This window comes from Prunus dulcis, chromosome 3, assembly GCF_902201215.1.
Source record: "Prunus dulcis chromosome 3, ALMONDv2, whole genome shotgun sequence".
Classification (NCBI taxonomy): Eukaryota; Viridiplantae; Streptophyta; class Magnoliopsida; order Rosales; family Rosaceae; genus Prunus; species Prunus dulcis.
In genome coordinates, this window is record NC_047652.1 from 7513192 (window position 1) to 7527052 (window position 13861).

Consider the following 13861-nt stretch of genomic DNA (forward strand, 5'->3'; position numbering starts at 1 on the left):
TAACGAGAAATGTGTAGATCTATTTTGGGACCCAATAATTAAATATACCAATATTTTTTTTTTTGTTTGTTTAATATACCATTAAATTATCAAAGAGAAACTTCATTAAAAAATCTTCGACAATACATTGAAGACATCAACATAGTTATGTATTGTATACTTCTGGGACAACTATTGTAGCTTACTAATATAGTTATGTATTGTTCGTTAGACATGTATCCAATTCAAAACTTCTATGTATTCAAGTACAGCCACTGCATGGTGTTCATTCATAGAATTATTGTTCACACTTCACACAAACATTATGAAAAGAAAAAGAATAAAATCTTGATATATTTTTTTCTTGGTCAGGTTACCATCTGAAGCAAGTGTTCAGTCTTAAAAATTTGCTGGCAAAGCTCTTCAAAATCTGGAGGGAACCCAAAAGACAAACTCCCAGACACATGTACAGAACTGGTAAGCTATACGGGTACTTGACAAAACACCGTGAACACATACTGTCATGAGAATTCTTTCCTAATCCGAACGAATTTATGATTTTCTGAGATCACCAAAAGCCCTAACTTGCAGAAAATGCAGTCATTCGATAGTCATGGGAAGATCTATTTAGCTTTTGCTGAGCTTTTATCCTTCTCAGATGATGGATTCGACGTGAGAGGCTTGTCCTCGACAGAAGCAGCTGAAGTAACAGGTTTCTTAAGCTGAACCAAGATCATTGTCATGTTGTCACACCCCTCTCCACCAGACGATGGTGCCAAGCACCTTTCAAACACTCTCTCACAAATCACCGAGAGTTTACTTTCCTATATTATCATACAAATATTTTATGTTACTCAGACGGTATGTATTTGGATATATAAGGGAAGTCTCCTCAACTTACATGTTTTAATTGTTCCCGAACGTAGTCCACAAGTTGTTGGCTTGACATGCAGTCCCTAGAGAGCGTGCATCAGTGTCAACAAAGTAGGAACATATTAATTTCACTTATATTTCAGAAATAGAAAATACAGCATTAGAAAAATCATACGACAGAGACACAAGTTCAACAATGTTGTCAGCCTTTTGACCTCCCAAACATGTGCTTTCTAAGAACCTAACAAGGAGTCAAAACTAAATGACATGAAGTAACAACTGGAAGAACAATACTTTGAGGAGCAGTTGAGATCTTGAAACCAATCAGGTAAAGAAGGTGGAGAAAAAGCAAGCACAGATAACAACTAAATTGTTGACAACACAGACAAACAAGAATATGAGAGCATTCGGGAATTGCCTTAGGTAAACAGTAAACCAAATGGCACTAAAAGAAAGTACTCACCTCACCTTACTACCACACATATTTTCTCTCGCGCAAGCATTGGATGGATAATAAACAATATTATTAACTTTTTTTTTTCCCATGGGAACAAATATTCGAAACTAAGTTACAGGGAAATCTTGACAGAGAACCACATATGAATTTACGAGTGCATTCTTCAATAATATTTAGTTTTGGGCTTACTATCACATGATACACTGGAGTAACAGGTTCAACGGAGACAAGTTCAAATCAGCAGACCTTCACATCAAAGATTCTTCCCTTAAAGGAAAACTTTTAAATCCAGATACAGAACACAGGAGATTCAACTTCGATTATTTTCCTCCGACATTTTGGAAAATAAGAAGCTAACAAGGTTACTTGTACATTTATAACCATAACTATATTGTTGGAGAGCTTGCAAATCTTGTATATATACTAGTTAAAGCCAAGTGTCATCAGACCGTCAACTATATATAACTTCATTCTTACATTAACCAGTAATTGTTAAATTCCATGCATTTACAGGCTTCTGAAGAGATGGTAATTGGTTCTTCGACAGGATGTATTTCTAGCTAACTGCTTAAGTAATAGCCATCTTAACTTGTGAGAAGAACCAACCACATAAAGCCCTTCCTTCCACCCTTCCAATTTTTCTAGTCTTACCCCTATAGCCTTTGGCGTTGGAGAACATATCAGATGGAGATAAAATATACACAGTAATTGACAGAAACCTATTTTTTCGGATAGGAAAGTAAATTAAAAAGGGAAACAAACTTACCATATCCCATCACAAGCTATGACGAGAAACTCATCATCATCACAAATCTCAACCTACATCAAGGGAAATTTTAAAACTTTGAACAATAGAAAATTAGTGCAACTGCAAACAAATCTGATAAATGGCATACCCCAATTGTTTATGCCAGCAAAAGTCTAATAAGGAAATAAAAAGTCAAAAACAGCACTTTCTTGCTTTAAAAGTTCAAAAGTCTGACTAGCATCTAAATAATATAACTTCAATCCCCAGAAAAGGCTTTTCATCTTGAAAAAAAAGACTTAGTTTTCTTTCTTGTAAGATTGGTTGTATTGCATTTATATATGGTTAAAAAATTTCAGCCCAATTTATATCATTTAATTCCAAAATGAAATGTCTCATACACTAGTTACGTCTGGATTGGCAGTTACGATCTGCCTTTCAACAGGCAAATGTTTGTTCTGCTTGAATTCTGCATCCCCTGCAAACAACATAATTTTAAACTACAGGCAATTCAAATATAAAAAAAAAGGAGGTTATTTCTCGGTTTCTCCTTTAACATGTTAAGGAAATATTTTTGTACCAATAGCTCTGGCCAAGTTCAAACTTCCATTGACCCTTCCAACTTGGATGAATCCACCAGCCTTCAGAATTCTTTCTTTTTCATTCTCAATGTCAGGCTTATGATCTTTTGACAGATTATATGCCTGCATTTAAAATTTCAATAAGGCATCACAATAGCAGCTCATCAGACAAAAAAACTGTTAAAGATTAGCAGCTCAGCAAACAACACAATGGCAGAAAACCAATTGATATATTCCTAGAAACTGGCACAAAAGTTGGGGTCAGGGGCAGGTTGTCCATGCGAGATTCGCCGAAATCAAAATCTCAGAAGATGAACATAACCATTCTTTTTGGCTGATATGGATGTTAAGGAACAGTTCAATTGGTGAGTGTGGGGACTTTTAATGAGATAAGGCTAGATTTTCGGTCCTTTCTATGGGCTTTGGCCTCTTCTGCATTCCATGATTGCCCTGATTGTGTTTGGGAGGCTTTGGTTTCTGTCGTGTGTTTTAAGGATGCTGTACACCTTCTTTTTGGGATAACTGAGATAATTTTTTTTAATTTTTTATGAAACTGAGATAATTTTTTAAATGTGAACAAAGCTGCCCCAAAATGCAATCCTTACATAAAGTCCATAGGTAAAAATTGCATTAAAACAATATAATACCTGACCCTTCCTGGATATAACACAACGAGAATCACCAGCATTGGCAACAACAAGTTGATTGTTTCGGATGATAGCAACACAAGCTGTGCTTCCAGAATTCGGTCCATCAAAATCAGAGTGAGGCCCCTGGTTTCAAGCCCAAAAGCTTTTCTTCATGAAAATCCGATTACATAGTAAAATATATCAAACAGAAAGTAACTAATCAAATTCCCATAACATTCATTATAACATCAAAATAGATGCAGGACTGCTAGAAACCAAGTCTGATGCAAAACCGTAGATTCTTACTTTCTGAAACCAAAGCAATAGGAAATGTAAAGAGCCGTTCAATGTCTTCCACTTGCCCAATGGGTCAGGAGGCAAGGGGAATCCGTTGATTGAATTTATACCGATCATTTAGGCTGGTTTAAGAAACAGGGTTGCAATGCTATGGTAAGCAAGGGAAATGAGTTATTTTATTTGTGTAAGGTGGCTGTGGAGGGGTTGAATCTGGGTAGGAAGTAAAAGCGAACTCATTCCTATGGGTCAAATATGTAAGTATTACATCACATGGAATATATACAAAGCAGGCAGAGAATATCTTCACTGTTTTCCTAGACTTCTTTTTGTGAGATGCATCTGGTGATATGGATAACAAAGCAAATGGAAAACATAGTGCCAGTGTTAAATGCAGCTGAATTAACGATGGTATAACAAGTACCTCTTCAGAAGACCATTGATCAGTATGGTCATTAAATGCACCACTTTTAGCTTCAACACTCTTGGGAGAAAAAATGAACCCTTCTATAAGACCAGAAACTTTGTCTATCTTATCTCCCAGTACGGCTAATTCTCTCCAGCCTCTTTGTCCACGCATCATCTCATCCATCCTGCATCAATTTGAAGCAAGGTAAGATAGTGAGTATCTCATTCATAATCACATCTATCTAAATTATCCCTTTGATACCCTTCTTACAGATTTCTGCCACTAATTTTGTTCCATCATAAATTGTATAACTTTGAAAACCAATTCAAAATGAAAGTCCACTGAGATGTTATAATTGAATTTGACAATACAATTTCTGTAAAGTTTCATAACATACTGTCCATGCCCTATAAAATGATAATTAAAGAAAAGGCATGAGCGTGTACGGCAGTGTGAAAATCTATTAAATGAATGGGCATTGATGCAAGTTTACTTATCTTAGGCGCATTAACACAATGCAGCAATGATAATGGGCGGCAGTGGTAGCAGAACAATGGCCTAGTTTCAAGTTCCCAAGCTGTTTACAACAAATGACTTACAGGAGAAAGACACCATTCTGCAGCCTTGTTCTTGGGCAAAATTGATAACACAGATGCATCCGCTGAAAATTGCTAAATTGAAGATTACTAACACAAGGGATTAAGTAACCTGAGAAAAGCTTTCTGTAGAGAAGTGCCTAAATCGCCAGCTAGATATGCTTCGTCCTTGAGCACCTGTTGGTGGAGATACTTGGCGCAGAAATTTGCCACTGCTTTACCTGCAAATCAATGGACCAGTGATGACAAAACCTCCACAGATAGTACCAACCTATATAACTTAAACATTAAGCATAAAATGCTCTAACTAACCACCCCCTTCTTTTCTGCTGCGGGGCCAAAAGGTGGGAAGGAAAAGAAAAACCACTAAAACATTGGTAACTGCACAATCCAAGACATATGTAAAATAAAAATTCCAGGACTTTGAAGACTAGGCCCTATACGTCAACCTCATGCGTTAATATGGAAATTTGCGCACACATTGTTCCCGTATGTGGCATTATTGTCTTTTTGGTCATATTTTGGGCTGCACACCATGTGTAAAATCCATAAAATCTTCAATTGAAAACTCTGCCACTCCCCCACCCACCCCTAGTGCTGATAAATACAACTCATCATACGAACAATCTAGCAATATACTTTGTTGGGCACGTTAAAGTGGCCTTTATATTTGGTTAAGCTATTTCCCTTTTCCCACCATAATATGGCCACAGAACTTATTTTTCCATTAAATTAATCTTCAGCTTGCAATCACACAATGCAATACCTACTGAATAACTCAGGAAAGCCAACTGATTGGTAAAAAAATTTCACTAAATTAATTAAATAATGAGAGATTTTCAATTAAGATTGAGTAGACTTTGGAGGTTTTTCTGAAACACGAAATAAATGCCGATTGCAGGTCTGCAATCATGGTGAGTACAGCTAACTGTTTACCATGTGATAAAAGTTAAAACCAACCAAACTCCAAACCAGATCTGAGGGTGAGATCTTTGAAGTGAACAGAAGCAGAAGGTATAAAGGAAAGCTTAAAATAGAAATTGCAACCATCACAAGTTCTATAATAATTAGCATTGTCAACGGACCTTCTGCACCTATGTGCACAAGAAGTTTTGAAGTGACATAACTTTGTTTTATAAAAAAATAATAAGATGAAAACAATTCAATTAATAAACTCTTCAACGAAATTTTTTACATATTTTATTTTGCAAATATCCAAATTCAGCTCCATAAAACTCAAGATTATTCAGGCCTGGTTACACCATATACGAGTCCTCTCCAGAAATACTTGGGCAGTCCAACATGCATACGAAAACCAACTATAAATGGAAAAAGTTTCTTAAAATAATAAGAAAGATAGCATTAAGTAGAGTTAAATTATAGAGCTTGGAAACCTAACCTCCATGACCATCATAAACAGCAAAGAAAGATGTTGAACCGTCAAAATCTGGAATAGCTGCATGCTGCAATAAAAGTCAAAAGTCAAGTACCTTTAGTGTAAATAGGCAAGATAGTACATGATCTATGGCAAGATTAGTATACTAGAATACTTTTAGTGCACTTTCTGTATTACATATTCAATATGTGTCCATTCTCAGGAAAACCAATTTAACAAGATGATAATTACCTTCATCTAGGACTTCTGTAGTGACAAACCAAATGCCATGAAGTAATAATGCTAAGTATGACAATTGCATGTGAAATGCAAAGCTCACTAAGAAAATACAAAGACCAAACAACAAGAACTACTCAGCTGCACTCTCTGAGCGTCATCTAAGTGAATAAAAAGAACGATATAAAGACTTACAGCATCTTCCATGGTCGAACGCCACCCTTGCATGGAGGATGACCCGTATCGAAGTTTGTCATTCTCACCATCTTCTGAGACCTTATCAGTTTTGGGAGCACTGAGATATATTCCCATTTGCAGCTGCAACCATATCATCAAACAACACAGTCATTTTGAAATCCACATGCATGGGTGCACTTGTGCGCGAGCGCACACACACATTTCTTTCTTAATTTTCATCATGCCAACATATTACATATCCCCTGCCCATTTGAGTCTAATCACACACTTGCGCACAAGGAATTGCAGCATTCAAAACTTTCTTAATTTGCCCGTAGCATTTCATATACATATAGTCTAGTTTTAGAAGAAATTCACCTACACCACATCACCAAGAACAATAAATGCACGGAAGACCACATTAATCAACGGATCCCTTGTTTGCTACTCAGAACTCATCAAAACTACCCAATCGATTCAATTTCCATAAAAGCCTACCACATTTATTCCACTAATTTCAAATCTACCATATCCAAACCGCCATAACTAAACTACAATTTTCGACTCCAATCATGCAGAAGAGTTCAAAACATGCCAATTCGAGCCCACTTGGTAGCCAAGAAAACAGAGGAAAAAATGCCCATAAAATCGAGATTTACTCAAACATAAACACTGGAATTTCTACAACTAGAAGCATACAATTTCCTGCGTTGTCTTGGAAACCAAACGGACCAAACAATAAAAATTACTCAAATAGTAAAATTATACAAATCAGATTCGAGACGATGAGCTCAGTGAGAAAATGCTGGCAATAATTATTATTAATTATTCAGAAACAAGAAATTAAAATTCAATGGCTCTAGGGATCGCAGCAAACTCACTAATTGGTTTGAGCGTGTCTGATGGAAGCGCGAGAGAGATCTGATTGAATTGAAGAAATGATTTTAATGAGACTTGAGTGGATTTCGATATATATATATATATATACAGTCCCGATCTCTTGGACCACAGGAGTCCAAAAGATTATGGTCACCCACCGTTAGATATTAATCCAATGGTTCAAAATGATATATATAAATGCAATATGACATAAATGATTATTACCAGATTCAAGTCAACCGTTGAATTTACATCCAACGGTGAGTGACCATAAATCTCTTGGACTACAGGGGTCCAAGAGATCATGACTGTATATATATATATATATGTGTGTGTATATAGGCATTGTTTTTCTTTTTGAGTGAAACCAGCGGGCGGACACGCGCCATTCATCTGAGGCAACAATTGGTCATTTCAGTTGCAAGAAAAATTAAACTAAACAAATTTGTTTCCTTTTTATTACCCACCATTTGAATTAAACTTTAAATTAAAAGAAAAAATAAATGAAACCAATCAATTACTCGCAATTATAACACGTATCTTTATTCATATTATTATATATATGTCCCACCACATTAGTGTAATTATACTACAATATTGATATGTTTTGAATCTAGAATAAAACATTAATAAATAGATACACCTGTTATAATGTGAAAGTCGCATAAAGAAAAATTTCACTGGTCACAAGTTCTTAAAAAAGATAAATTCATGTTACTAATTTTTTCAATGCACAAAATTAGAATGTTGGGCTTGTAATTGCAATGGAATTCTTTCATATTCACATAACGGTGAACGCATAAGTCTATAAAAATCATTATGAATTTATTTTGGTTGGAGTAGAAATTGCATGGCACAAGAATTTCGTACATATGTTTAGGGGCTTGTTTGGTTTACAGAATGGACGTTTGAAAAATGTGATTTACATTCTAGAGTGGAAAGTGTTTGGAAATACTACTAGCAAAATATGGTTACTAGGAAAGAACATTTGTTCCCATTCCAATATTTTGTGCAATAAGACCCTAAACAATTTCAAACATTCATTCTCCAAACCAAACAAGCCCCTAAACATACGTGCAATAATAAGTCATTTTCCCCTTAGATTTGTACAAAAATGTAACACATTATAACGGCAATGCCAACACTACGAGAGAAAGTAAAATTAAAGGAATACATGAGCCATTTTTCAAATTTGAGGATCAAAATAAAAATCGGACATAAGTTCCAAAGATTATTGCTCCTAAAAATCTTCTTCTTTTTTTTTTCAAATTTATTTCATGCCCATTTTAGAAATCAATTTTCACCCCAAAATTCTCAGGGCCAACCCTTTGATTGTTCCATTCTTGACACTTGATTCGATTGATATCCAGAACCCTAATCCTTTTTCCATTGATCTGTCATTTTGTTCCTTGGCAATCCAAAATGAAGCCAGAACAGCATCTGCCTAGTTTAAATTTCTAATGAACTGCGCAGGTTTGTTCAACCATAATCATAATGCAACAGCTAGGAAAATTTAGTGTAAAGCTTTATCGGCAAGGTCCTAGATGACACTATCTAGGTTTAAAATAAAAGAATTAATTCAATCTCCAAATATTCCAATTGTACAATTGATTTCTCTTTCCTACTAGTCGCTCTCTTTTCCTGGAACTACGACTTTACAGTAACAAATTTACTAACAACTTAAGTTGACAATAAGATGGTGTGCTCCAAGAAAGTTGACAACTGGAACGAGGAAAAGTTTTATCAGTTTGAGAATGGTGACTTATTTCCAGGATGATGTGCTTGAACGGCTCCTTTGGCTATCATATCCAGATTGTGGTCCACTCATGACATCCTAAAGAGAAGGCCAAACAAGAAAATCAAATGTGAGTTTTAGGAAAACATGAAAACAAAGAAGCAAAACACGAATCAACAAAAGATGTGAAGATTTAGAGGTCAGTCTAGCATGAACATTTTGGGATGTTATGCAGTTCCCTTGCAACTTACTTGTATTGAGGTATTCGAGCGTTGTCTCGGGGAGAATACTCCACCAGCACCATTCATGACACAATTCAAGCTCTCGTCTCCAAGTGCTCTCAATCTGTTAAGTTCAGATAGCACAACCTTGGCAAGATCCGGTCTGTCTTTTCGCCTCATTTCAGCGCACTGTAAACACAGCTTGGCAAACTTCAAGGCTTCCTCAACAGGCCAATCAGGGACTGCAGGGTCAAGCATCTCAGCGAAAGTCCCCATCTCAATAGCCCGTTCGACATGATGCGTCAACCCCATTGGTGGCTTGGCTGTTATTAGTTGTAGAAGCATGACCCCAAGTGAGTAAATATCAGATTTTGTTCCAAGCATGCCGGTTTGCTGATACTCTGGGTCGATGTAGCAAAATGTTCCGGCGGTTGATGTCATGTGATACTGAGTGACAGTGTCGGCTACTGATGGAGGCACAAGCCTAGCCAAACCTACATCACTGATCTTGCTCACATAGTTATGGTCTAGCAAGATGTTGCCGGGTTTTAGGTCACGGTGTACAAGGGGTTCTGGCTTGGCTTGATGAAGAAACAAAAGCCCTGTCGCAATTTCTGCAGCAATTCGGAACCTTAGCTGCCAAGGAATAACTGGGGTGTTACCTCGCCGGAACAGACAATCGTCCAAGCTCCCATTAGCCATGTACTCATAGACCAAGCAACCATACTCTGGGCAAGCTCCAAGGAGGAGAACCATGTTTGGATGCCGTATGCAGCTCAATACTTCAACCTGCATGGCTAAAAACTGTCAGATATATAATCCACAACAATACATGATCAATAAAATTAAATGCCAAGCAATATTAATAAAATAATCCTAGGATTTATAATTGGTTTTGTTTCCAAACAATATGATCCCCATTCTGGAAACAAATTGGTTATGTTGTTTAGTGTGTTGTATATTTGAAGATGGTAGTTGAAAGTTTTATAATGTTCCATGTCACAAACCTCCTGGTTGAACTGCGACTTTCCTTGAGCTGCATCTGGACGTAGAACTTTTATTGCCACTGGCGTGTGGTCCAGTTCACCTCTGTAAACTGGCCCATAGCCTCCTTCCCCAATCTTGCGAGCTTGCGAGAAATCATTCGTTGCGGTCTCAATCTCCTCAATTGTGTATTTCCTGTACCTGGGATCGTATGCCCTCGATTGGAGTGCCTTCTTCTTCTCTTCGGATTCTTTAAAGGCTTTCATTTCTGCAGCCCTCCGTTTTTGTGCTTCCAATTCAGCAATCCTATGAGATACTTCGGCTGCCTCGATGGCTGCCTTACATTTGGCTTTCTCCCTCTCTACAAGCGCCAATGCAGCTTCCTCAGCATGTCTTGCCGCTTCTAACCTTTGTTCATCTTCCAATTTCCACCGGTTAAGTTCCCTTTCCTGTGATGATTTTGTCATTAGAATATGTGATTAAATAGTGTTCAAAACCCCAGGTTTCTATTTATTAAATTGAATTTCTATTTATGCTAGTGTATAGTTGCAGGACATGTAGGTTTGTCATTCACCTCTTGCTCTCAAGAAGATGACACCGAAACTTAAACAAATTCTACCCCTCAAATAAGGTTTCGCATCAGATACCTTGTGTTTTGCTGTCAGTGCTTCCTTGCAGGCCATACTGTACATCTCCATTGTTTGCTTGAGCTCTAGCTTGAGCCTCCTCATCTCAGCTTCCACATCATCCTAAATTATTGCCAAAGCAAAGCAAGTATCAATACTATGAACTATTTTAGCATTTGTTTTTTTTAGAGAAAAAAAAGTTTATAGTTACAAGTTTCCCATGCTGGGAAATTATCTTACCATGTTCTGTGATGATGACGATGATTTTCCACTTTCGATCGAGCACGATGAGATTTCGTATTGTGGAGACCCCATATCAAAAAGCCTGTTTCTTGAGTATGATGATGTGGAGCTTCTGCTCTCCATTTCTGACCCAATTGAATGCCGAGAGGGCATCGCTACTTCCGCACCAAAATCATAGAAAGAAGGAGAAATGTGATCGATGCTTGCCCTTCCACTACTCACAAATGATATATCAGTATCAGACGAGAGCTCGTACGATTTGTCCATTGAAGCTTTTCCTCTTGTGAATGGCGACCTGGATATCATTGGTTAGCCCCTCTTATGATTTTACTCACACATCCTCTTTTTTAGCATTATATAGAGTTGTTCACACAAACATATAGGCTTAGAAAACTTTTAGCATCTAGAGTTTGCCAAGGAGGGCGGGGAGTATCTACTTATCTTTTTAAAAGAGTTAACGCATCGACCCAATCACGGATAAATTCTCAACTATTTCTTTTCTGGTCACAATGTTCGTGCTTTATTAAGGGACAAACTGTTGATATGACACTGATACGGTGTCCATATGATTATCGAGATAACATATCGTTTCTCAAATATCTAAACCTGTTTCTCTCAATCTCTCCTAAATAATCAAAATAGTAGAATTAGAGCTTACTTGATTTGAGTGTCAGCATCTGGCGGGCTACGAGCTGAATAGTACTGTGTCCTCTCCGATGCTGTATGAATCAAAGAAATTAAACTTGAATTAGTAATAATTAGTGAAAACAAAACCATATTATAATGATCATGAGGTGGGAAATAATTACACATGCTAGAATTACAGAAGACATGTGTATATATATATATATATATATATATATATATATATATATATACCTGATGATTTGGTTTCAGAAACAGGGGTGGGTTGGTGTTGTATCTGATTACGTGGGGCAGATTTTTGTGGTGTTGTTGTAGTAGCACATCGCATGTACGAGACCTTTCCCTTGCCAATCACGTAAACAGAGCAAAAATCTGGTGCCCCCTTTGACACTGTGCTTGGAACGTCTGTGAGTTTGAATCTTTTGGTGCAAAAAATAAATTTTTTATAAAAAAAAAAAAGGAAGAAGGAAAATTTGGGTAATTAGGATCGAATTTAGGAGCCAATTAAGATGATTATGATGAATTAATTAATTAATAACCTGAAAAGGCCACTTTTTGTTGGTGTACCAAGAACCAAAATCTCAACTGAGTTAGTGACAACGTAATTGATGATTGCTTTTGGAATATCAGCATCCTCGAGTACGACTTCATTGCATTTTATCTGTTTCAAAGATATCAGTCACAAGCAAAAAAAAAGTGTTAGACGGGCCCCTTAGGCAATAGCATATTGTATATATATTTTGTTACTTTTGATTGATGGATCCAGATCCGCTTGGTTTCTTTTTCTGCTATGGTTTGCTTGACTAGCAATTAAATTACTTAGTTTGTGCAGTCGTATGAATTAAATTTGTAACGACATAAATAATATTTCGCATTTATCAAGGGTATGTGTAAGACGCATTACATTTTGAAGAATGTGCATACTAAACATGAAAATTGAATTTCATACTCATTATATCAACCCGCATCTCAAATTCCAAACGATTTGAAAAATAAAACAGTCAATTAATGTGATACTTAAACGTTGATCAACAAACATTTTTCAGAGTTTCCATTCATCTTTCTTGAGCTTATTAATCTTAAAATAAATAAATAAAACTGTTGTGGCATTTCCCTTGAAAATATTTAGCATACGTAGTTTGGATTCCTCCTTTCCATGCTAGGTTAATAAACATGTCTCGACGAAGAAATTATGTAATTGTAAAGTATAAAATTATACATAAAAGAAAATAATTAGAACTCACATTCTTTTTGGAGCAAAAGGAACGGTACGAAAGAAACAGGCTTTGGGCTTGAGCACCACCACCTTGGCTGTCGGCTCCTTCAGAAGAGGATGTGTGCTTAACATGCAGCAACGTGAGAGGTTGGCCTCTTGTGAGAAGATGATCAACAGTCCATTTGATGGCATTTTCACTTCCTTTGTCCTTGTCTATGGCCACTGCCACGGACTCTTCTCTCTTCTCTCCATTCCCTCTGTTAATCCTTGCCATTAATTCTTAATTAACTCTCTTAATCTCCTATAAAATATAATTAATTCAAAACTCTCCAAGTGGGCAGATTACAGATCCTGCTTACAAGAAGATGATCAAATGTTTTATAATCTCCAAGTTTTGTTTCTCTCCAATGCCTCTCTCTCTCTCTCTCTCTCTCTCTCTCTGATTATTCTAGAGGCCTGCCTGGGAAACCCCTCTTTGTTCTGTCCAGAGAGAGTTGGTTTGTTTTGTTGAACAGAAGAGAAGAGAAGAAAAAATTACTTACCAAATTTCCCTAACCATGTTATCTTTTGTCTCTATTTTGAGTTAGTTCTTTTTTACGTTTAATAACAACTCTCTCTTATGTTTCTCAAATACGCATCATCGTCTGTCAGCAATACCCGCTTTCTTTGATGTGTTTGCATTGCGTGGTTATGGAGTTCTTGACAGCAAAGCTAAACAAATTTTTGCTCTCCCAAAATTTTTAATTTAAAAAAAAAAAAAATTATATATACGTGTTGTTTACACCATAATCAACCAAGCATATCCAACATCAAAACAACTAGTACCAAGGCAGGCACGCCTTCTTCCCTGCAGAAGGAGAACACTATTCCGAAGTGGCAGACACTTGCCGAAGCTCCCGACTGCCAAACCTAATCTCCGAGGACACGTGTCACTACTATAGCAACTTACATAAAGTCCCA

The 13861-nt window shown here is 36.7% G+C and overlaps 2 protein-coding genes across 2 annotated transcripts; both read right to left on the reverse strand.

Moving 5' to 3' along the window:
- Positions 1 to 216: 216 nt before the first annotated feature.
- On the reverse strand, positions 217 to 7339 carry LOC117621597 (probable protein phosphatase 2C 60). Its single transcript, XM_034352166.1, has 11 exons — positions 7234 to 7339; positions 6371 to 6493; positions 5963 to 6026; positions 4676 to 4784; positions 3983 to 4151; positions 3283 to 3408; positions 2635 to 2758; positions 2456 to 2532; positions 2076 to 2128; positions 881 to 935; positions 217 to 803 (listed from the first exon to the last, which is right to left on the reverse strand). Exons 2-11 carry the CDS (start codon positions 6485 to 6487, stop codon positions 603 to 605), a joined length of 1095 nt encoding a protein of 364 aa, XP_034208057.1. The 5' UTR covers positions 6488 to 6493; positions 7234 to 7339; the 3' UTR covers positions 217 to 602.
- A 1654-nt stretch (positions 7340 to 8993) lies between these two features.
- Positions 8994 to 13175, reverse strand: LOC117621658 (U-box domain-containing protein 52-like). The gene is made up of 9 exons (XM_034352221.1): positions 12930 to 13175; positions 12225 to 12346; positions 11920 to 12104; positions 11699 to 11759; positions 11038 to 11335; positions 10819 to 10920; positions 10195 to 10620; positions 9218 to 9976; positions 8994 to 9065 (listed from the first exon to the last, which is right to left on the reverse strand). The coding sequence occupies exons 1-9, from the start codon at positions 13173 to 13175 to the stop codon at positions 8994 to 8996; spliced, it is 2271 nt and encodes a 756-aa protein (XP_034208112.1).
- Between the last annotated feature and the right edge of the window lie 686 nt (positions 13176 to 13861).

Excerpts from the sequence above, each read along its gene's own strand:
- LOC117621658 (XM_034352221.1), bottom strand. The coding sequence starts at position 13,175 with ATGGCAAGGATTAACAGAGGGAATGGAGAGAAGAGAGAAGAGTCCGTG. Across the intron at positions 11,760-11,919 it reads TTCTGAAACCAAATCATCAG|CATCGGAGAGGACACAGTAC; the intron begins GTATATATATAT and ends TGATTCATACAG. Across the intron at positions 11,336-11,698 it reads GATGCTGACACTCAAATCAA|GTCGCCATTCACAAGAGGAA; the intron begins GTAAGCTCTAAT and ends AATGATATCCAG.
- LOC117621597 (XM_034352166.1), bottom strand. The coding sequence starts at position 6,487 with ATGGGAATATATCTCAGTGCTCCCAAAACTGATAAGGTCTCAGAAGAT. Across the intron at positions 2,129-2,455 it reads CCAATCCAGACGTAACTAGT|GTTGAGATTTGTGATGATGA; the intron begins GTATGAGACATT and ends CCCTTGATGTAG. Across the intron at positions 936-2,075 it reads ATAGCTTGTGATGGGATATG|GGACTGCATGTCAAGCCAAC; the intron begins GTAAGTTTGTTT and ends CACGCTCTCTAG.